Genomic DNA, 22235 nt, shown 5'->3' with positions numbered 1-22235 from the left:
TTTTTGAAGGCTTACTACCTTCCACAGAATCCATAAAATTGCAACTAAGGAAATATCTAGCTTTGAAAATAAGACTTGGATGAGAATCTTGTTTGGCTACAAAATGTCAACCTTGCTTGCAAAGCATTGTGATATTAAAACATCAAAGATTCTGAAAATCCATCCCACCAAACTTCTTAAGCACACAAAGCCTGTAATATCCCATTTTTTAATGGTGTAGGAAACAGTGGTTTCGGAACCATAATTTTGATATGTGAGGTCGTGTTTTTTTATTTAATAAATTTTTATGGAGTTACATTAGAGTCGTATTAAATTTTGGTGAAAAATTGTTAATGTTTAGTTAGTTAGTTGAATACAAAGGACTTAATTGTGAAAGATGTAAAACTTAACAAATATTGAGTTGTATTGATTTGATAGCTTAAATATCAAATTAGAGAGGACCTTTGAAGTAATTAGACTATATTGAATAATAGTGGATGATTTAGAGATAAGTTTGAGGTGAAATTTGATTTAAAAACCAATGTTAAATTAGTAATTTAATAATTAAATTAAATTAAAAGCTGACAAAATGTCGTCATCTTTGTTTTCTCTCCAACATCGAAACTTGAAGGAGCACCATTTTTAAAACTCCTTTGGTTTGGCTAAGATTATTGTTGTGTGCATGGTATGTATCTGTTATCTGTTTTTAGTAATTTTTATATTTTTGATATTGTTGCAACTAGGTCCAGCTAACCCACACCTTTGTTTTTGAAACTGTTAAGGATTTTGGATTTTTCCATTGATGTATTCTTATTGTTTATGATGTTAAATGATGGATTTGAAGTATTGGTTGTTGATAATGATCAATTTATAAAGTAATTTTGTTAGTTTTTGATTAAATGACTAAATTAATTGAATATTAAAATTGATAGGAATTCTTGAGAATTTAGAATAAATTTGGGCTGAAAATGGATGAGTGAAAATTCGGTTAGCATGGGAAGTTGTAAAATTTTGTTAAATTTTGAATTTCGGGTTTAGGGACTAAATTGTGAGAAATGTAAAAGTTTAGGATGAAAAGTTAAGGGTGTCATGCATTGAATTGAATTTGAAATGTATGTGAATGTAACAAACTAAATTTAATTATTATATAGATTAAGAACCAAATAAAAAAGATAATAACCAAAAAAGGGAAAAATTGTGGAATAGGTCCCTACGTTTTAACCAAAAGTACTCTTTGGTAAATTTATAGTGTTTTGATATGTAAATGTAAGTTTCTTGTGATTATAGCATTGTTTCTAGTTAGTTGTATAAATGTATGGTAAACTTTATTAGTTACTTATATATTATTGAATATTGTAATAAAGTTCACATGAAAATGAATAATGGATGGTGGCAATCCTCGTGATTGTACATTTTTGACACGAATATATTGAATTTATAGTATGTGTACGAAAATGATGAAATGCCTCTAAATGATAAATATGTATAAAGGTAACAAATTTATGTATAATGCCCGGTTGAATGTAGTAATCGCTTAGGATACTATTGGAATGCCATTACGGTCAGTGTGCGCGCTTGTATGGGATTTCACTTTGGTGCCTCTGTTTGCACTTCCGTGCCTCTGTTATGCATTTATGATGCCTCTAGTGTGGTGTAGTTACTCGAGTATCCTAGTCGAGTTACTTAGTTCATCGGGCTAAGTGTTAATTGAATTACAATTTATTACGTGCTTAAATGTTAATGCATATTCATGGTATTAGTAAGTTAAAAATGTTACAACGAACCATTTGTTTACATGTGTGGACAATTAAATTGATGAAATGTGGTTTATGGTAATGGTAAGTTATTTGAGAAAAGGTTATCATGATATATTTAGATATGCGAGCAAAAACTAATGGGGTTTGTGGATTTGTATTTGGATATCAGGAATTGTAAATTAACTCTTTGAATATTTTTGTTCGATTAAGGTAAGTTAATTTGATGTTTAAACTATAAGCTTAATAATATTATTTAACTTACTTGTTTCATTTATGTTCTTTTGTAGTTGCCAAATTTGTGGATTGATTGGATGGATCGGCTGGAAGCTCACACTATCCAGCTATTTTGGTAGATGTTGTTTTCTATTTTGGGATGTGGCATGTATATAAGTGTTAAGTTGTGAACTTGTAAAGTGTTATGTTATGATGATATATCTAGTTAAATGGTTGGTTTTGGATGTGTATTTGTTTTTGGTTAGGTTAATCCTTAAGGTCAAGAAATTGGTGATAATTCTTTGGAATGGTAAACTTTTGAGTATGTTTAGATTTTGGCCAACTTGGTTAATAGTTTGAACATGAATATATGATTAATGCCATGTGCTTTCTTAGCTAGGGTATTTGAATGAATGATCTTTGATTGCGGGGCCTTTGAATGACATATTGGTGAGGCATAGGGTGGTTGAAATTTGGCATGAAATTGGTGTTTTAAATGTGCTTTTGAACCATGGAAATGAGTTAGTTATGGTATATCTTGTTGTACTTTGAATTACTTGAATCAATGGTTAAAAATAGAGCACATGGCCTATAACATGGGCTTTCACATGGTGTGTGCCACATATGGTCACCTCACACGGCCATGCGAGTTTATTGTTTTCAGTGCAGTATCTATACTGCCTAGCAGACGGCCTGCAACACAGTTGTGTGACTCAAAATAGTTTGTTACGATCTGGCACACAACATGCGACATGATAGTGTGGCCCTATTTTGAATACTCACACGAGCTGAGACACGGCCGTGTGTCCTAACTTTGAATGTTCACACGGATTTGGGCTAAGTCACATGACCTGGCCATACAGCCGTGTAACCCATACTTTACAAATTTTCAAGTTTTTCCTGAAATTTTTTGATTTATTTCTATTTGATCCTAGATTGTTCTCAAACTGTTTTTAGGGCCTTGTAAGCCCGATTTAAGGCCCATAAGTGTATTTATATCATGAATTGAGTTGTTTATTATATATTTTTGATTTATTTGCTTAATTGTTTTAAAATAAAGTCAATGTTTTATTTTACTTGGTAACACTTTGTAACCCTGATTCAGTAACTGAGGCAGGTTAGAGGTGTTACATAGTTGATCTCACAATGCCCAACAAGTCCCTCTTATAACGCCACTAACCCATATTTGTCACCGAAATAGGGTTACAGAGTATTACTGGAGTTTACAGTACAAACAAATAGAATTTTGAACATACAAACAAATAGAATTTTGAACATTTCATATCTTAACAATATTCATATAAAAAACTAATCAAAATCATTCATATTGTCCCTTATACGAGCCCTCGAGGCCCTAAAATCTAGTTAGAAACAAGTTGAGACTAAATTGGGAACTTAGAGAATTCTTTTAGAAAAAGATGAAAATTTACAGATTGCAGGGGTCACACGGCCATGTGACTCACACGGCCAAGAGACACGTCCGTGTCTTAGGCCGTGTGGGCATTCGAAATAGGGACACAGGATCGTGTCCCAGCCTGTGTAACTCACTGACTTGGTCACACGGCCAAGTCACACGCCCGTGTGCTTGGTCGTGTACCCTTCGAATTAACCTTACACGCCCATATGCCAAGCCATGTGCTAGGCCGTGCAACAGCCTGACTTGCAACCATTTAAAAACTAAAGGGGACACACGGCCGTGTCACCTGGTTGTATGTCATACATGGCTGAGACACACGCTCTTGTCTCTTCCCGTGTGGAAGAAAATAAGCCATTTTACAAGTCATATTTCTCACCCAATTTGGCATCCACCTACATTTAACATTGTGCATATAAACAAGCCATATTGTGACATCCAAAACAAGCAAAATCAAGCCTTAAACATGTAGTATATTTACATAAAACCAATATGTCCTTAGGCACCTCAAATGACAATTATAAACACATTTAACCATGTATTCAATATAACCAAATGTTCAACTAAATTATATGCATAATTGCATCATTACATATCATGTAGATCACTTTACCAAAACATACCAAATGATGTTAAACATGCCCTTCAATTTCTAACATAATTAGACATATATGTCTTACACAACAGGGTACCAATTCACAAATAATTCATCAACTCAAAAAACACTTATACAAAATGCACATATAACTATCATTTTACTTTTCATTATTCAACCACCAATCAAGCCACACCTCAACCACATTAAGGCCACATATATCCATATCAAAATATACCAAAACACAAGCCAACTCAAATGCCTATAATCATAATAAAATATATAGGCCAACATTAGCCAAAATAACCTATACATGCCATTATAACCAAACTTAATCCAGCCGAAAGTACTAAGTGAGCCAATGGATAGTGTGATGGATCTCCGACTAGCTTCCAATCCGATCGAGCTTTTGATAATCTGAAAGGTAAAGAAAAACAACTACGTAAGCAATAAATGTTTAGTAAGCTCGTATGAACTATAGTCATATCAATCCATTTCAAATATAAAATTTACACATATTAAGAATAATCATATACCGATACCATAAGATTCATGAAACCATACTTAACAACTCACAAAATGAGTAAATCCACAGCATCACTTATACATATTATCACTAGCATATTAGGATTTTAAACAACTTTAAACTCTTTCCAAATTTCTTTATTTTCATTTGCATTTGATTACTTTCCACACCTGTTCCATATGCATAACACACAAACCATAAACATATCATTCAACAATAGCCACAAGCTAGTGCATTTAAACATAACCCTTTTTCGAGTTAATCACATGATAAGCCATTTCATAAGAAATTGCATAATTTAAACCATACCACTCTTTCATGAGCATAAGCATATTTTAATTTGAGCACTTACCATTTCAATGCAACTTATAAATAAATATAATATCATTCAACCAACAGCTTGGCACTTGCCTAAGCATCAAACAACAACACATGTTAGCATATTGAACATATTTCATATAAATTCAACATTGATAACCTTATTTTCTCAACATGTCATACTTGAGTTTATTACCCGTCTCAACTTACATAATTTCCATGTAGCATCATATCAAAGATGTTCATATATGTACATGTTATGATACATATCATTCACTTACCATTTCTTCATATATGTATATCATCCATTTCAATATATCAATATATCATGTACCATCATTTCCATGTATTTCATGTATATATTTGTATTAGTTTGTATCGAACTCATATCGTCTTGTAACAGAACGTTTCTCGTTGAATCATTTAGAATACCGTTGGATACTCGGGTAGCTCACACATGGTGTGCTAAAATGTAATCCATCAATTCTTGTACATGTATGATCATCCTAGCTATGAATCGGGATGCTCTTACGAGCTGTAATTGGTAAGCTCATACGAGATGAGTAACGGTAAGCTCATACGAGCTACAAATCGGTAAGCTTGTATGAGCTGTGGTGTGTCCACAACACATGTAGGACCTCAACCAAATCGGTAACCCTAATGACATGTCATTTGCATCCTACGAATTCCTAAGTTTCAAACATGACTCGGTAATCGTCGTACGTCGTCGGATTTACATCGTTTCATAACACAGTAAATTGCATACTAACATATATATATTGATTTAATCATAATATAATCACATTTTAATATTCAATTTAATCAAAATTATACAGAAAACAGTTCATACGAACTTACCTGGGTAAATTACAGAAATACCAAAGTTTAGGGGCATTTTGGTAATTTTTTATTTTCCTCGATTTTCCACCCAATCTTGATCTAAATTAATAATTTCATTCAATATATAAATTTAGACAATGAAACAATTCATTTCATGCAATTTGGTCATTTTTGAAATTTTTGCAAAATTGCCCATAAAGTTTTACTTTTATTCAATTTAGTCTCTAAGCCCAAAACATGCAAATTAACCATTTTTAATACAAACCCAAGCTACCTGAATGTTCATAGTATTCAAAAAATTCCATTTATGTAACAATTTCACATTAAATCCTTGTACTTTTATTAATTTAAGAAATTAGTCCCTAATCGAAAAATTCATCAAAATCACTTAACAAAATACTTTTAAATATAAATCAACATTCCAAATTCATCATATAACATCAAAAATCACAGGATTCATCAATGGAAACATTCAAAATTTTTAACAGTTTCAAAATCGAAGGTATGAGCTAGCTGGACCTAGTTGCAACGATCTCGAAAACATAAAATTATTAAAAACAGATAAAAAATGGCTTACCATGCATGAATTGAAGCATGTTCGAACCTTGGTTCTTCTTGCCATGGTGTTTTGGTGATGAAGATGTCAAATGAAGAGGAAAACCTTTGTTTTCTTATTTTGTTAACTTTTATTTCTTTATTTTATCTTTTTCATTTAATAATAACATTATAATATAAAAATCACATATAAAATTAAAAGAACACAAAGATTTAACCGCCCACCAACTTAAAATGGGTAATTTACCCATTAAGGTCCCCCAATTATAATTCTTTAATCAATTAACACATTTAAATTAATAGCGATTGACTTTTTCAACTTTTACGATTTAGTCCTTTTTGCTTAATTAACTATCGAAACGATAAAATTTTCCAACGAAACTTTAATACCACCTTAACTACACTCCGTAAATATTTATAAAAATATTTATGACTCAGTTTATAAAAATGAGGTCCTGATACCACAATGTCTAAAACCACTTGACCGTAGGGTCATACCACTTGAACTTAATAAATCGCTTATAAAATAAAAATCACTAAATCAAAAACCTTTTCAAAGTCACAATTAACTCGTAAATATTAAATATAATATTTATGAACTTACTTATCGGATTTGGTGGCCCCGAAACCACTATTTCTGACACCACTGAAAAACGGGCTATTACACCTCTACTATTATTCGAGCTTGATCCCCACCAGAATGAATTCATGAGCCTTGAAAAATCATGACATAAACCGAACGTGAGTATGAATACACTTATGCAATAAGCCAAGATGGCTTGAGCAATAGACTTGAGCATAAATTACTTGCCCACCTTAGACAATAGTCTATTTTTCCAACTCAGTAATTGCTTGTTCAAATAATCTCTGATAAAACCAAAAACTTGCTTTTTATTCTTCCTAATGAATGAGGGAAGACTTAAGTATAAGCCATGGCTAACGATGTGGAGATGTTAGGCAAAGAGTAAGTAATTTGTCTATCTGCAAGCTTCGTATTGGAACTAAACATAACACTTGACTTAAGAAAATTAAATGTTTGACCCGAGGCTGTTCATAAGTAGAAAGTATAGAATGCACCGATTGCCATTTCGACACAATAACTCTTAAAAAAAGAAAACTATCATCAACAAAAAGTAGATGGGCAATTTGAGGGGCTCCACAATAAACAGAGAATAAAAAAGTACAACAATAAATGGTCCCATTGCTTAATGCCTTTGTACGAATTAATCGATCCCACCTCATGCCCATTTAACATGACAAAATAATAAACCGAGGAAACACACAACATAATCACTATACAAATGATCAACGAAACCTAAATTTGTTAAAATAAATAAAAAAATGGACCAACCGACCCTTTCATAAGCTTTACTTATATCAATGTTCATAGCTACCTTACCTACCTTTCTTCGATTTTTGTTCTTCATATGATGGATAATCTAAAAAAAAACCATGACATTATCAATGATCAGTCTCCTTGGAACAAAAGCAGAATGCATTGGGGAAATGAGCTTTACCAAAATTGACTTTAATCATTTAGAGAAAACTTTAGCAATAATTTTATACAACACATTACAAAGAGCAATAAGTCAAAATTTTAAAAACAACTTCTGGTTTCTAGTTTTTAGGAATAAGAACCAACAAGGTATCATTAAGAGTAGCTGAAAAATCAACACTCCCTAGCTAAGTCGTAAACTTCGTAACAATATCAGGCCCCATGACATCCCAATAAAGTTAAGAAAATGTAGGTCATAAGTGTCCAATTGAGCCTTTTGAGACATAAACTCTAAAAAATTCAATTAATTGCTCTAATAAACTCTCCAAGAAATAATCCTTAGAGAATTGAAGGATGAAGAATTGAAGAAATAAAAAATAAGATGGATGATGGAAAGATTGTCCCCCTTGAAGAACTGCTTCAATAAAATCAACCAATGGTGATGGAAAGTCGATGTCCTATGAAACGCTTTGAAGAATGATCTTCAACAAGCTCCAAAATGGCTCTAACCAACCCCTTAAGGCTGAGCCCTGGTACACTGGAGGTAAAGAGTTCTCCCACAGCTTCAAAGGGAAAACCTAGAAGAAAACCTACTACTAAAATAAACAAAAGAGAACTCTCACAAAGAAAAATAACTCAAAGAGTTGAAGTTTATTAATCAATGTATCTCTCTAATGAATAATGAATAACCTTTTTATAAGCTAGCTAATTACATAAAAAAAAACTCTTAAATATAATGAAACTCTATTTAATCTAAACAGGAAGTAGTTTTAATAAAAATAAACTTTCTTTTTTGTTAAAAAACATAAAACTCCTAAATAACTTTAAATACTTAAAAATATCCTAAAATTCGGAATAAATAAATAATAAAATAATAAAAGATAATATGTACAATATTGGGCTCATACATAATAAAAATTAAGCCTAAAAATCGAACCTAATATGATTTAAACTCGAGTTAAAGCTCGAAACTCGTAATTTCTCGTAATAATCCTATTCAAAATTTTTGCTCACACAATCTTCAAAAACATTCATAATTTGAGCTCTTAAGCTCGAAATCGAGTGATTTAAAGTGCGTTTCTAAGCTAAGAGATAGCTCTTCAAACACTACGCAGACATCTTAGCCTATAACTACTTGGATCCCTGATCGCCTCTCCCCTACTCTCATGGATGGGGGAGAGAAATCAACACTAAAACAACAATCAATCAAATAATAAGTGTGGTTTCTGCAAGTGTGACAAGTAAGTTGTAATATTTGTAGTGTTACATTGGAACATTAGAATATTCCAATAATCGAACCCAATAGAGTTAATGATTTAGTGATTTCTATACAAAAGTGCATGCAATGAAGGAGTTTAGCTAGCTAATCACTAATTGCTATAGTACACAATACATAATTTGAGGTTGAATTAAACTAATTAATAACCTAAAAATGAAAAAGACTAAACTATAAATAAAGAAAAATATAAAAATACCAAATATGATAATAAAAAACGGTTGGTTGATTTCCATGTTGTAAGTTAAATTTTGAATTAGGGATCTAAATCGTTAACGCTCTTAAATTAGCTTCATTTTACCTCTCGATGTCAATTTTACCAACTTAAATAAATTAGTCTGGTTTACCTCTCGACCTCACCCAACTAACCTGACACTAATGAATTGATGCCCAATAAGATTACCTCTCAGTCTCACTTATCTTGATTTTTCCTTAGGGGCATCAATCTTAATTTTTGAAGTTTATTCAATTTAATCCAGTTTATTGCAATTTAGTCACTGACCCAAAGGCTAACTAAACAACACTTACATCAACCAACCACTAAATATTTAGCTATTCATACTAGTACTTAAGAAAATAAGAACACAATAATAACATAAAAAATGGATAAAGGGTAAATGCAAGAGAAATGAGAAAAGCTAGGGTTTTTCTTAAACAAACTTGAAGATAAATAAAATGAAAACAAAGGAAATGTAAAAGAACACTTAAAAATAAGATTTTTAATGATGAAACTAAAAAAAAAACTGAGTTTCATTAGTACTAAAGATTAAACTAAAATTACAAGGAGTTTAAGGTACTAAACAAGTAAATAAACACTAGCTACAATAATAGCTAACTATTAACTACCACTAAAATTAGAAAAACAAACTAAGCCCTAAAAAGATAAAAAAAGAAAACTTTAACCCTAAACTAAAAAGATGAAAGAAAAACCTAAACAAAAGCTTTTTAACCTAAAACTACAACTCTTTTTTTTCTTCAGCCAATTTTTGGCTTTTTAAAGCTAATTACAACCTAAGTTTTAGTGACCAAAATGTCCTTAGATGTCTAGTTTTGATTGGTGCTTTGGTTGGACAAGGACTACCTCTAATGTTATTTTTTGTCCCTTTATGACAATGATATCACTATACCTAGGGTTGGATATCACGATATCGTTGACAGTCTCAAAATGAGGGTCTTCTTTGGGAGCTGTGTAATACCTTATGCCTAGTCTGGTTGCTGAACTTGAGTTATAGAATGCCACATTAGCAACCTAATTCACTCTCCATTAAAACCTAACCCAATCTAACTTCCAACACACCACAAGTTAAAACATAAAATATGCTCAAGTTACTAACATGTAGCAGAATATCATATAAGTACTTTCATCAATACACTTAAACTAACTTTTATTTAGGTGGTATTCTAAGTTTAAGTAAACAGTTATCTCGTTAGCTATATATTACACATCTCAACATCAAATTTCACTCCTAGTTTTGCTTGCACCTTTTAAGTCTTCGCAGTGTAGGACTCTGTAAACAAGGTAAGTTTCGCAAACTACCCTACATGTTTAGATGCTGTGACACGGTTCGTAGGGTTTCTCTTATTCCGTATATCAAAATTTTTTAAGGGTTCGCAAATATCAATTCACCAATTATTAAGGTTTGCACTTTGCACAAATCGACAATGCTGTCACTTTGCAGCAACCTTGGCAAACTCTACATAAGTTAGCTAGTTTTGATTACTTCATATTTTTGCTTATGGCAAACTCTCTGTCAGAAATTTTAAAAAACTTGGGCGTGAACTTATAATCTAAGAAACTAACAATCAAACTTAGACTATATTCATATACTTGAAATTCAGGTGTGTATATATTTAACTTTGACGGTTCGCAAATAAAAACATAAAGAATAACTTTAAGAATGTCCTAGAACAATCAGTGAAGTCAACAGATAGAAATAATTCTCTAAGCCTAAGTAGAGTCCCATATTACCTTTATGTCTAAAGTTTGCTTGTACAATCTTTCCAGTATTTATGCTTCACCTAGATCACTCGCCTCGCCGCTACATACCGTGTGATATAACTATCTGCAATGTTTGAAGAGGAGTGTGTGAGTTCTTGTGAACTCAGTGAATATACATGAAAGAGTAACCACATTGCACACACAAAACCTAAGTTAAACAAAAGCTTTGGCAAGGTCACTGAATTAAGAACTGGGTATGCCATACTTACACGAAGTCTAGTTCGCAATTACTCACAATCAATTAGCCTATAAAACATAATATTTTAAAAAACATAATCTTATTCACAAGTTCTTTCCTGTTGGATAAGCGGATTTTATTATAATGCCTCAAAATGACTCAATAAGTCTTAACATGTCTCATAAGTGTAGCATAAAGCTAGGCACTCTCCAAACACACCAACATATCCCATTGAGTGGAGCTTAGCTCCACATTCCCTTATCTCTCCAAACCTGTCCCAAGGCCTCACGCCCAAATAACAAAACATAAGGTGAGTACTCACAATCCTATGGCATGTTATAATATCCAAAGGTTTCATAAGTTTATAGTGTCAAAACATTTGCTTAAACATAGAGCTAGCAAATCATAAGGAGCTCATCACTGTTCATATCTAGCTCACAATATAGAGCTTGCATACCAATGTTCATAAAAACACATATTTAACATAATAAAAAAATAGGGTTTTAAAGAAGGCTTACTATCGAAACTTAAGATAAAATCTCAAGCTCCTGATTAACGCAATGGTTCACACATACATGTGGCGATCCCTGAGATTTTCTCGTTTATTTTGCGCTAAGTGAAAGATAAGTGAACTTGAAAAATAAAGAGAGGGTTTCTATTATTTTTTAAAAATCCTAAGCTCCTGATTAACACTATGGTTCACACATACATGTGGCGATCCTTGAGATTTTCTTGTTTATTTTGCGCTAAGTGAACTTGAAAAAAAAAGAGAGGGTTTTTAAGTTTTATTTTATTTTTTTTAAAGTTACATCATATTTTAATTTTCAAGAAAAAGATTTTTTTAAATATTTTAAAATTTCATGAGAATTTTATAATTTTATAAAAAGAGGTAATTTTTAAATATTGAGAATTAATTTTTTGGTGAAAAGTAAAGTACACAAACGTAATTAAACTAATTCTCCAAAGAAGAGTCTTTAAATAATCTTAATCCTGTTTTTCTATGATGAACCATCTTTACAAGACTATCCGTGATTAATTTTTTTATTATCATGACCAATTTAATAAAATGTGTAATTATTGATAATTAATTATGTTATCATATCAAATTTGAAACTATCACGCCATCAATTTATAACATTCAATATAAAAGGACAAAAAAATAACTTGATTAGGTAGGTGATCATATTAAAATTTTATCCAAAATAGAAATTCGATGATAGTTGGATGAGCATCAATGTAATTTATCTTTTTATTAAATTGTGAATAAAAACTTAATGAAAATAGGATTAATATTTGATACCTTATAGCTTCACAAATAATATTAAAAAATTATCATGCATTTATTTATATATATTATTTATTTACTTTTACTATATTATGCTTCTATTTCTCATTTTTTAAATATAAAAAATAATTTACTAAATATTTTTTCGTAATAGGTTATGTGTGAATTATACGTTAGTAATTACTTTGATGTTCTAGAAGACAAATATATTAGGCACTTCATTGTTACATTGATGTCATGTCAGCAAAACGATTACGTGGCCTAGATCCTTGGTTGAAAAGCTACATATAGAGCCCCATTCTCAAGAAAAGCGCATGGTCACCCAACTAGACCCCACCAACATCGATTGTGAACTTGATACAATACTCTCCTATCACTTTCTATCTCTTTCTATACTAAAAAAACCCCAGTTATTCTCTTCTAACTAAAAGTTAAGGGTTGATAATTTGATTAAAATTAAATTAACGAATTGAACCAATCTAATTCAATTAATAGGTCAATAATCGAATTTAGTTCAGTCGAAGGTCGGTTAATAATTTTATTAAAATTTCAATTATCGATTAATTCAATTCAAAATTAAATAATTAACAGAAATAAATAATATATATTATATATTATATATAATAAATTTTTTATATTAACAATGTGTTTTTTGTACTATTATGTTTGGTATTAATCGAAATAAAAAATATATATTACATATAATATTGTTTTAACTATTAAAAAAAGATAATGAACATTAGTAATATATATTTTTTATATGTTTTATATTTTTTTGAGGCAAAGTGGTATTGTATTTTTCCAGTCTCGATAGTGGCCTGTCAGCAGGGCCGAAGCCAGAACAAAATTTTAAGGGGGGCCAGATAAAATTTTAATTTTTTATAGTTTATATCTTTATAATTTGTAAAGGATTAAATCGAATTTTTATAATTTTAGGGGGGGCCAAAGTGCAATTTTACCTTTACTAATTTAAATTTTTTAAAAAATTTTAAGGGCCAAAAGAGCAATTTTACATTTTAGGGGCCGGGCCTATGCCAGCCCCCTGGCTTCGCCCCTGCCTGTCAATACCTCTTCCCAAGGCTGTCTTCGTGAAGTTACCGTTACCGGCGTCGTCGACTTCTTTGGGGTTGAGTAGTGGCAACAATGCGAGGTTGAGCTCGGTGCAGGCGATTGAGGAATCCACCGTAGTGATTACGGATAATCGCGTTGCTGTTATTTCAGGCAACTTAATGTTTTCTTAATTTTTAACATGGATTTGGTTTTTCTATTTTAACTTTTAACTTGGCCAATTTATTTGGAGTATTAAAAAAAATCTGGCAAGGTGGGAAATGCTAATTAGGTTGACTATTGGAGTCATTTTTAGCTTCATTGGCTTGTAAAACGTAGCCTAGCTTACTCTGCTTTGATTTTTTTTTGGGTTCATTGCTCTGAATCGTGTTTTCAACCCTTATTTTTTACTGACCAGAAAAAAAAATCCTTATTTTTTGAATAATAAGAATGTTAAAATTTGGTTTAGAACATGGATACTCTAACCCAATGTTATCACCATAAATGTCTACCGTTGAGGAGGCACTAGAACCCCTTGTACTCTTTCAAGGTCCATGTGCCAGCAATTAGCTGTCCCATTCAATTTTTGAAGCGACCCCAACATTGTTATTGTTGTGTGTGTGTGTGTTCTTTAAATGGAGATGATGGAATTCAAAATCACACATTACATTTCCTATTTTTAAGGTTTGAAATATTTTGTTCATATTTAATAATATTGTAGTAAATGCAAAAGTTAACAATTTTATTTATTATTTCCTTGATGTTGGTTTATAATTAGAGTTGTGGTTTGAAACGTGTAAGTAGGTGAAAATCTCCACCAGATGGCTACGAACATTGTATGGCACAAAAGTTCAGTTGGTAAACTTCATCGACAGGAGTTGCTTCAGCAAAAGGGTTGTGTCATATGGTTTACGGGTCTTAGTGGCTCAGGTTTGTGGCACTAATTTATATGGATACTGAAAGTCAATGTTATTATTCATTTATTCCCATTAATTGATTTCTTTTGTGTTGCTTTCTATAAGTATATAAGGTGGCTTCTTGAGCTTCTAGCACGCTTTACTAGTCTCCATTACGAGGTACATGTGGCACACACAAGTAACTATTTAATTATTTCGTTAGTTACCTCAATTTTTAATAATAGAAATAGATAAAATTCTTAACAAAAAGATTAGTTTACTCTTTGATCTAACATACATGAACATTTTTCATTTTTTAAATAAAATAGACAAAATGCAACTTAGCTCTTGGGCTTTTATAGTACTTTTACCATCAAGGTGACATTTCAAAATTAACTTTTGACTTGGGTGTGAGCGTAAAATATTGGTACGCATTTAACATTGTATATTTTTTCTTCAAAGTTTCTCCAAGTATTAGAGGATGTTCGTGGATTCATTTCATCAATCTATTTTAGGATATACATCAGATCTATATGATGAGTCAAAAGCACCATAGTTTCATAGTGCCTTCCTTGTGACTATACTTGATTCTTTGTTGTTGTCTGTTAGTTTTCCTTGATAAAATAAAGAGCATGTTCACTCTCTCCCCCTTTCTCTCACTGTGGTGGTCCATGAATATAAACAGGAAAGAGCACTTTGGCGTACGCTCTATGCCAAGCCTTGTATTCGAGGGGAAAATTGACTTACGTCCTTGACGGTGATAATGTTCAGCATGGTTTAAACCGTGACCTTGCTTTTAAAGTAGAAGATCGAGCTGAAAATATACGAAGGATCGGTAAATGTTGTTCCAGTCCTCAGCTGTATTACCTTTTCATTCTCTTCTTATGATGGTTGGTTTCAACTTTTAACTTGTTATGATTCACACACAGGAGAGGTAGCCAAGCTCTTTGCTGATGCTGGCATCATCTACATTGCTAGTGTGATATCTCCATACAGAAAAGACAGGGATGCTTGTTGTGCACTGTTTCCTGAAGGGGATTTAATTAAGGTAAGTGCTGCCTCTAAAAAATCTGGACGGCTTTGATCATAGATGTGAAAAAGAGCATTTGCATCGGATGAAAAATTCTTTGTTGTGTTGGTGTTTGACACACTTTATTCAGATGAGATATGAACTTCAGTCTGGATCTTAAAAAACAGCATAATATATTCGGATGAAGAATGAAGAAAAAAGCTGAGTCTTGAGCAACAAGGCTCGTAGCTTGTGGAGGAAACAAAATAGATTTTGCAAAGGAAAACAAGAACAGAACTGAAAGTAAAGAAAAATAGAGCAAAAAATGAATGAAATTCAATATTTTTCATTAAAAGAAACTTTTGCTTATAGCCATTACATAAATCAGTCATTGACTGAGCAAAACAAGACAAATTGATCACCTAATGTTTACCTAATGCCACTAATTACATTGAAAATAGGTAAGTAACTTGCGCACATGAGCAAAGCTGATTTATCAGCTCAATCACCACCTAATTACATCAATCATTAAACTAACATAATTCTAAATGAACTAGAATTCATTACATCAACAAAATGAATCAAAATGGAACTAAATGGCAGTAGCTGCACTCGGTCTTACTGCTCATCGATGGCTTGGTGTGAATGGCCAGCTTCTTGGTGTTGCATGCTGACCAATCTTTAATACTCCTCCTTCGTTAGCATGCTGCTAACTCCAAATCCTTTTCTAAGCTTGATGAACCTAGACTCGTTAAGGGACTTTATGAAAATGTCAGCAATTTGGTCTTCTGAATTGCAATGAATCAGCTCTATCTCTCGAGCTTGTTCCATCTCCCTTACCACATGCAACTTAATGCTGAAGTGCTTGGTTCTACCATGGAAGACAGGGTTCTTTGCAATTGCAACAGCAGATTTGTTATCACAAAAGATCTCTGTTGCTTCCTTTGATGTAGGTTCAAGTCAGCTAAAATCTTCCTTAGCGAAATGGCTTGATTAACAGCACTAGCAGTAGCAACATCTCAGCTTCTGCTGTTGACTGAGCTAAAATCGATTGCTTCTTTGAACTCCAGCAAAATATAGCTGAACCAAGGGTAAAAGCATACCCTGAGGTACTCTTCATATCATCTTTTGAACCAGCTTAGTCACTATCAGTGTAGCCTATCAGCTTCAAATCTTCACATTTGCTGAATTGTAGTCCATAGCTCAAAGTACCTTTGATGTACCTGAGAACTCTTTTTGCTGCTTGAAGATGTTGCTTGTTGCAGCAATGCATGAACCTCAACAGCATACTCACAGCAAATATGATGTCTGGTCTAGTTGCTATTAAATACAATAAGCAACCAACTAGGCTTCTATAATCAGACTCACTGATTTGCTCATAATCTCATTGACTTGACAGTTTCATTCCAACAGCCATAGGTGTGCTTGTTGGCTTGCAATTCTCCATAGAGAACTTGCTTAAGATCTTTGCAGCAAATGTCTTCTGTCCCAAGAAGATTCCACTTTGAGTTTGCTCCACCTCCATTCCAAGAAAGTAAGTCATCTGCCCTAGGTCAGACATTTCAAACATGTCCTTCATTTTGGCCTTGAAATCAGCCAATATGTTTTGGTCTCCTCCTGTCACCAAAAGGTCATCAACATAGAGGGACACAATGAGCTGTGTTTCAGCTTTTTCCTTCTTGACATACAGAGTTGGCTCACTGATACTCTTCTCGAATCCCAAACTAACCAAATAGCTGTCAATCCTTGCATACCAGGCTCTAAGGGCTTGTTTTAGGCCATACAAGGCCTTTTTAAGCCTGTATACCATGTCTTCTTTGCCAGACACTGCAAATCCTTGAGGTTGGTCAATGTAGATTTCTTCTTTAAGAAAACCATTTAGAAATGCAGACTTTACATCCAGTTGATGAATGATCCACTTCCTTTGTTCAGCCAAAGTAGCTAGTAACCTGATTGTGTCTAGCCTGGCTACTGGTGCAAAAGTCTCCATGTAGTCCAGGCCATATCTTTGACTGAATCCCTTGACAACAAGCTTAGCTTTTAGCTTGTTCAAACTACCATCAGCATTTTGTTTGGCTCGATAGACCATTTGACACCAATGGTTTTTCTGTTGGCAGGCTTCTCTACTAGCTCCCATGTTTGATTCTTTTGAATCATCTTAATTTCATGAACCATGGCTTGCTTCCAACCTTCATGTACTTATTCTTCCTCAAAACAGCTAGGTTCTTCTTGTGCAACATGAGCCCTCTCATAAATCTTAGCCAGAGTCCTTGTACCCCTGATAGGTTCATTATCAATGTCTATATCGGGACCATTTTGGTCAGCCTCTATTTGATCAGACATAAGTTCTTCAGAAACAGCCTCTAGTTCATTTCTTTCCCAGTTCTAGCATGGCTTTTCATCAAAGACCACATCTCTGCTTACATGGACTTTTTTTGTTGAAGGATCTAGAATCCTATAACCTTTCTTGACCATGCTGTATCCCATTAAAATGCCAGCTTGAGACTTTTTAGACAATTTGTTCCTTTCTACAGCTGGTACCTTTAGATAAGCCAAAGATGACTTGAACCCGAACCAGGCCTCAAATGGAGTTTTGTGAGCCAATCTTTGGTTGATAGCCTGTTTTGAAGGTACACAGCAGTGTTAACTGCTTCAGCCCACATGGTCTTGGGCAAATTCTTCTGAAATAGAAGGCACCGGGCCATATCCATAAGACTTCTATTTTTCCTTTCACTGACCCCATTCTGCTGAGGTGTATAAACATTGGTTAGCTGATGTTTGACACCAGCATCATTGCATAGAGCTTGGAACTGAGCTGAGGTATACTCAGCTCCATTATTTGACTTGATGGTCTTTAATTTGTAGCCTATTTCTATTTCAGTTGCAGCTTTAAACTTCATAAACACTTGAGCTACCTCAGACTTGTGCTTCAAAAAATAAATCCAGCAATATCTGGTACTATCATCACTGAAAAGAATGAAGTACCTGTTGCCATTGAGTGACTCAGTTTTCATGGGGCCACATACATCAGTGTGCATTAGCTCCAACTTGTTAGATGCCCTCCAGGTTGTGTTTGTAGGAAATGGGAGCTTGGCTTACTTTTCCATCTGACAAACTTCACAAATATCTTCATTTTGAACTGACTTGGTGAAATTTTCAACCATCTGCTTACTGACCATTTGATCCATGGACCTAAAGTTGGCATGACCAAGCCTTTGATGCCAAAGCTTGGATTCTTCTATTGAAGCAACATATGTTGAGTGTGAGTCACTTGGCCAGTTGAATTCAAAGCATTTGTCAGTCATAGTGACTGTCATGAGGCTTGATCCATTTGGATCAACAATTTGGCACTCATGGCTCTTGAACATAACTGTGTAGCCTTTTTCAAGTAGTTGAGCAATGCTGAGAAGGTTCCTGTCAATCACAGGTACCAACAGCACATTTTTGATGATTTTATCACCTGTGGAAGTGCATATTAGCACATCCCCTTTTCTTTTAGCCTTAATAAACTGACTATTCCCAAATTTTACTTTGGTTTTGTAACTTCTATCCAAAGTCTTAAAAATAGTTGCATCAGGTGACATGTGATTAGTGCAACCACTGTCCAACAACCATCCTTTTGGGCCCTTGCTCTGACCAAGTAAACATGACACAACAAAGACCTGCTCTTCATGGTCACTACTGTCTTCAGCCACTCGAGCTTCCTCATTCTTGTGTTGTGCTTGATTCTGCCCAGGTTTGCCTTTTTCTTTGCAGACCCTTTCAACATGGCCTTTCTTCTTGCAGTGTTGACACAAAGCATCTGGTCTGAACCAGCATTTAGCCTCTGGATGACCAGGCCTTTTACAAAATCTGCAAGGTTGATCTCCTCTTATTGCAGCATCAGGCTTAGGCTTACTTCTCCAGTTCTTCATGCCTTTATAGGCTGAGGTGCTCGAGGCTACTTTGGCATTGGCTTGGAAAGCACCTTCCTGGTGCTCTTTCAACCTGTTGGCTCTCCTTTGCTCTTGAGCATAGAGGGCATTAATGAGCTCAATTAGGGAGATGCTTGCAAGATCTCTCGAATCCTCTAGGGATGAGATTTTTGCCTCATATCTTTCAGGAAATGTTGAGAGCACCTTCTCCACAATCTTTGCCTCACTGAACTATTCTCCTAGCAACCTTATGTTGTTCATAACAGCCATGATTCTATCTTCGTTCTTCATCTTCAAAATTTTAAAACCTCTCCTCAAGTTCAACAACTGCTGCTGCCTTATCCTTTCTGTGCCTTGGAACTCCTCTTTGAGCTTGTCCTAGGCCTGTTTTGGAGTCTTACAGGCCATGATTCTGGTGAAAATAACATTAGACACACAGTTCTGAATACAGGACATGGCCTTATGCCTTTTGGTCCTCTCATCTGCGTGTTGCCTGATTTGGGCCACTGTAGGGTTGGCTCTTAGTGGAGCTGGCTCAGCATCAGTGTTGACAACTTCCCACAGATCAAAGGCCTGCAGGTAAGTCATCATCTTGACAACCCAAATGTGAAACCCTTCACCATTAAAGATTGGTGGTGCTACAGGAGAAAAGCCTGATGAAGCCATCCAGATTAAAATTCAACTACAATAGGTCCTCTAAGATGAAAGCTCTTAATACCAATTGTTGGTGTTTGACACACTTTATCCGAATGAAATATGAACTTCAATCTAGATCTTAAACAATAACGTAATATATCCGGTTGAAGAATGAAGAAAAAAGCTGAGTCTTGAGCAACAAGGCTCATAGCTTGTGGAGGAAACAAAACATATTTTACAAAGGAAAATAAGAACAAAACTGAAAGCAAAGAAAAATGGAGCATAAAATGAATGAAATTCAATATTTTTCATTAAAAGAAACTTTGGCTTATAGCCATTACATATATCAGTCATTGACTGAGCAAAACAAGTCAAATTGATCACCTAATGTTTACCTAATGCCACTAATTACATTGAAAATAGGTAAGTAACTTGCACATATGAACAAAGCTGATTTATCAGCTCAATCACCACCTAATTACATCAATCATTAAACTAACATAATTCTAAATGAACTAGAATTCATTACATCAACAAAAGGAATCAAAATGGAACTAAATGGCATTAGCTGCACTCGGTCTTACTGCTCATCGATGGCTTGGTGTGCATGGCCAGCTTCTTGGTGTTGCATGCTGACCAATCTTCAAAATGTTGCTCTAAGAAAAGTTATCCTAGCAATGCTTTATTAAGGTATTCATGGATGTGCCACTCCAAATATGCGAGGCAAGGGACCCAAAGGGCCTGTACAACTTTGCTAGAGCTGGAAAAATTAAAGGTGGCCATTCTATGGAATTTTGTATATATATGAAGGTTGGTATAAGCTCACAATTTAGAAGTAGCTTATGTAATATCTTCTTTTTAGGTTTCACCGGTGTTGATGACCCATATGAGCCATCTTTGAATTTTGAGGTATATTCGAAGACCACAAAATTTCTACAAATTCAAAATGCCAATGCTATTCTCTACTTTGTCGTCATATTCTCACATAGAAATTGGAGCTCAACCTTTTTTCTATTTTGCAGATAGTATTACCAGAAAAGGGAAACAACATTACCTCACCATATGAAATGGCTGAAACGGTGATATCTTACCTGGAGGAGAAGGGTTACCTGCGGGCCTAAGAAGTGAGAAACCCTGCAATTCCTGGTTGCCCTAATATCATGTGCTGAATCAATGGAAATATGGATTCCTTCTAAAATTAAGGAAATTTATTGCTTCCACTTTAGGTAAACTATATCTATATCCTATTTCAGGCATCAAGGAAACTTACTGTTTCAGTGTAGTTTCAGTGTAGATAATTAATCGCTTGATTAATTAGTGGAAGTGTCTTTTACTAGGCCTTCTTGAAGCCATGTTGTTTGGTATTGGCTAAGTTATTGTAATTATTGGTTATGAGTGAAAAGGCTATGAGGTTTTTCAATGAAAGGTGCCCTGAAATTTGTAGATTCCTTCATTGTTCTTTAATATTAAGCAAACAGATTTTTTTATGCATAAGCCTGGATGTTGCCTGGATTAAAGTACATATCTTGATGGTCCTTAGTGCCGAATATGTAGCCTAGAGAACTAGGGATGTGACAATTTCCAACAAGTTCAGTCTTGGAGTAGACCTGAATTAGAAAGAGCCAAATAAGGATCATCCTTTCAAATCTTTGCTCAAAGGCTTTGGCACTTTAGGTGTCCAAATTTTGAAATGATATAATAATTAAAATATTTTTATGTTTTAAATTCAAATTCTAAAATGTAGTTTAGATTTTATATGTAAAGACAAAATTATCCTCAAAATAATCTCTTATTTTGTTAAAATAACGAGTTTTTATATCCTTTACAATTGAATTAATGTTAGAATCGTAAAACAAGATATGATATAAAACTTAAGAAATTATAAATCAGGATCTATCATGTCAAATCATAAAAAACAAAACATAACGGAATTAGATGCGGAAGCGTACCTGAATCCATGGATTCCTTGAAATTTTCTAGATCTTTGGGTTTTGATTTTCTAAATTAGCACACAAGAAATTTATGGAATATTTGTTCTCTTCCCTAAGGATGGGATATTAGAAAAGTTGTCTTATGTATAATTTAGGGATCATAACCCTAATATATATAATTTTAGCACATTAGCCCTAATTCCTAATTAGCTCATCAGTAATTAGAAATTAATTACTAAACTATCTACACAGATTTGACTTATACTTTATTTAATAATTAAGGTCCATTAAACCTTAACCAAATTAGATCATTTTTAATTTGGGCTAACCTATCATGATAGTAAATAATAACATGTAATTACCATTATTATA

At 33.6% G+C, this 22235-nt stretch overlaps 1 protein-coding gene across 1 annotated transcript; it reads left to right on the top strand.

Moving 5' to 3' along the window:
* Positions 1-14287: 14287 nt before the first annotated feature.
* Positions 14288-21053, top strand: LOC107905739 (adenylyl-sulfate kinase 1, chloroplastic). Its single transcript, XM_016832468.2, has 6 exons — positions 14288-14407; positions 15059-15208; positions 15303-15421; positions 20623-20707; positions 20795-20841; positions 20955-21053. Exons 1-6 carry the CDS (start codon positions 14299-14301, stop codon positions 21051-21053), a joined length of 609 nt encoding a protein of 202 aa, XP_016687957.1. The 5' UTR covers positions 14288-14298.
* The last annotated feature ends 1182 nt before the right edge of the window (positions 21054-22235 follow it).

Source organism: Gossypium hirsutum, chromosome A11 (assembly GCF_007990345.1).
Source record: "Gossypium hirsutum isolate 1008001.06 chromosome A11, Gossypium_hirsutum_v2.1, whole genome shotgun sequence".
Taxonomy (NCBI): domain Eukaryota; kingdom Viridiplantae; phylum Streptophyta; class Magnoliopsida; order Malvales; family Malvaceae; genus Gossypium; species Gossypium hirsutum.
Note: the sequence above shows the minus strand (reverse complement) of the source record. Positions and strands in the feature narration are given on the sequence as shown.

Bases quoted from the DNA above. Each gene is read 5' to 3' on its own strand.
- LOC107905739 (XM_016832468.2), top strand. From the start codon at position 14,299: ATGGCTACGAACATTGTATGGCACAAAAGTTCAGTTGGTAAACTTCAT. The intron at 20,708-20,794 runs GTGGCCATTCTA...TCTTCTTTTTAG, and splicing joins TAGAGCTGGAAAAATTAAAG to GTTTCACCGGTGTTGATGAC. The intron at 20,842-20,954 runs GTATATTCGAAG...TCTATTTTGCAG, and splicing joins AGCCATCTTTGAATTTTGAG to ATAGTATTACCAGAAAAGGG.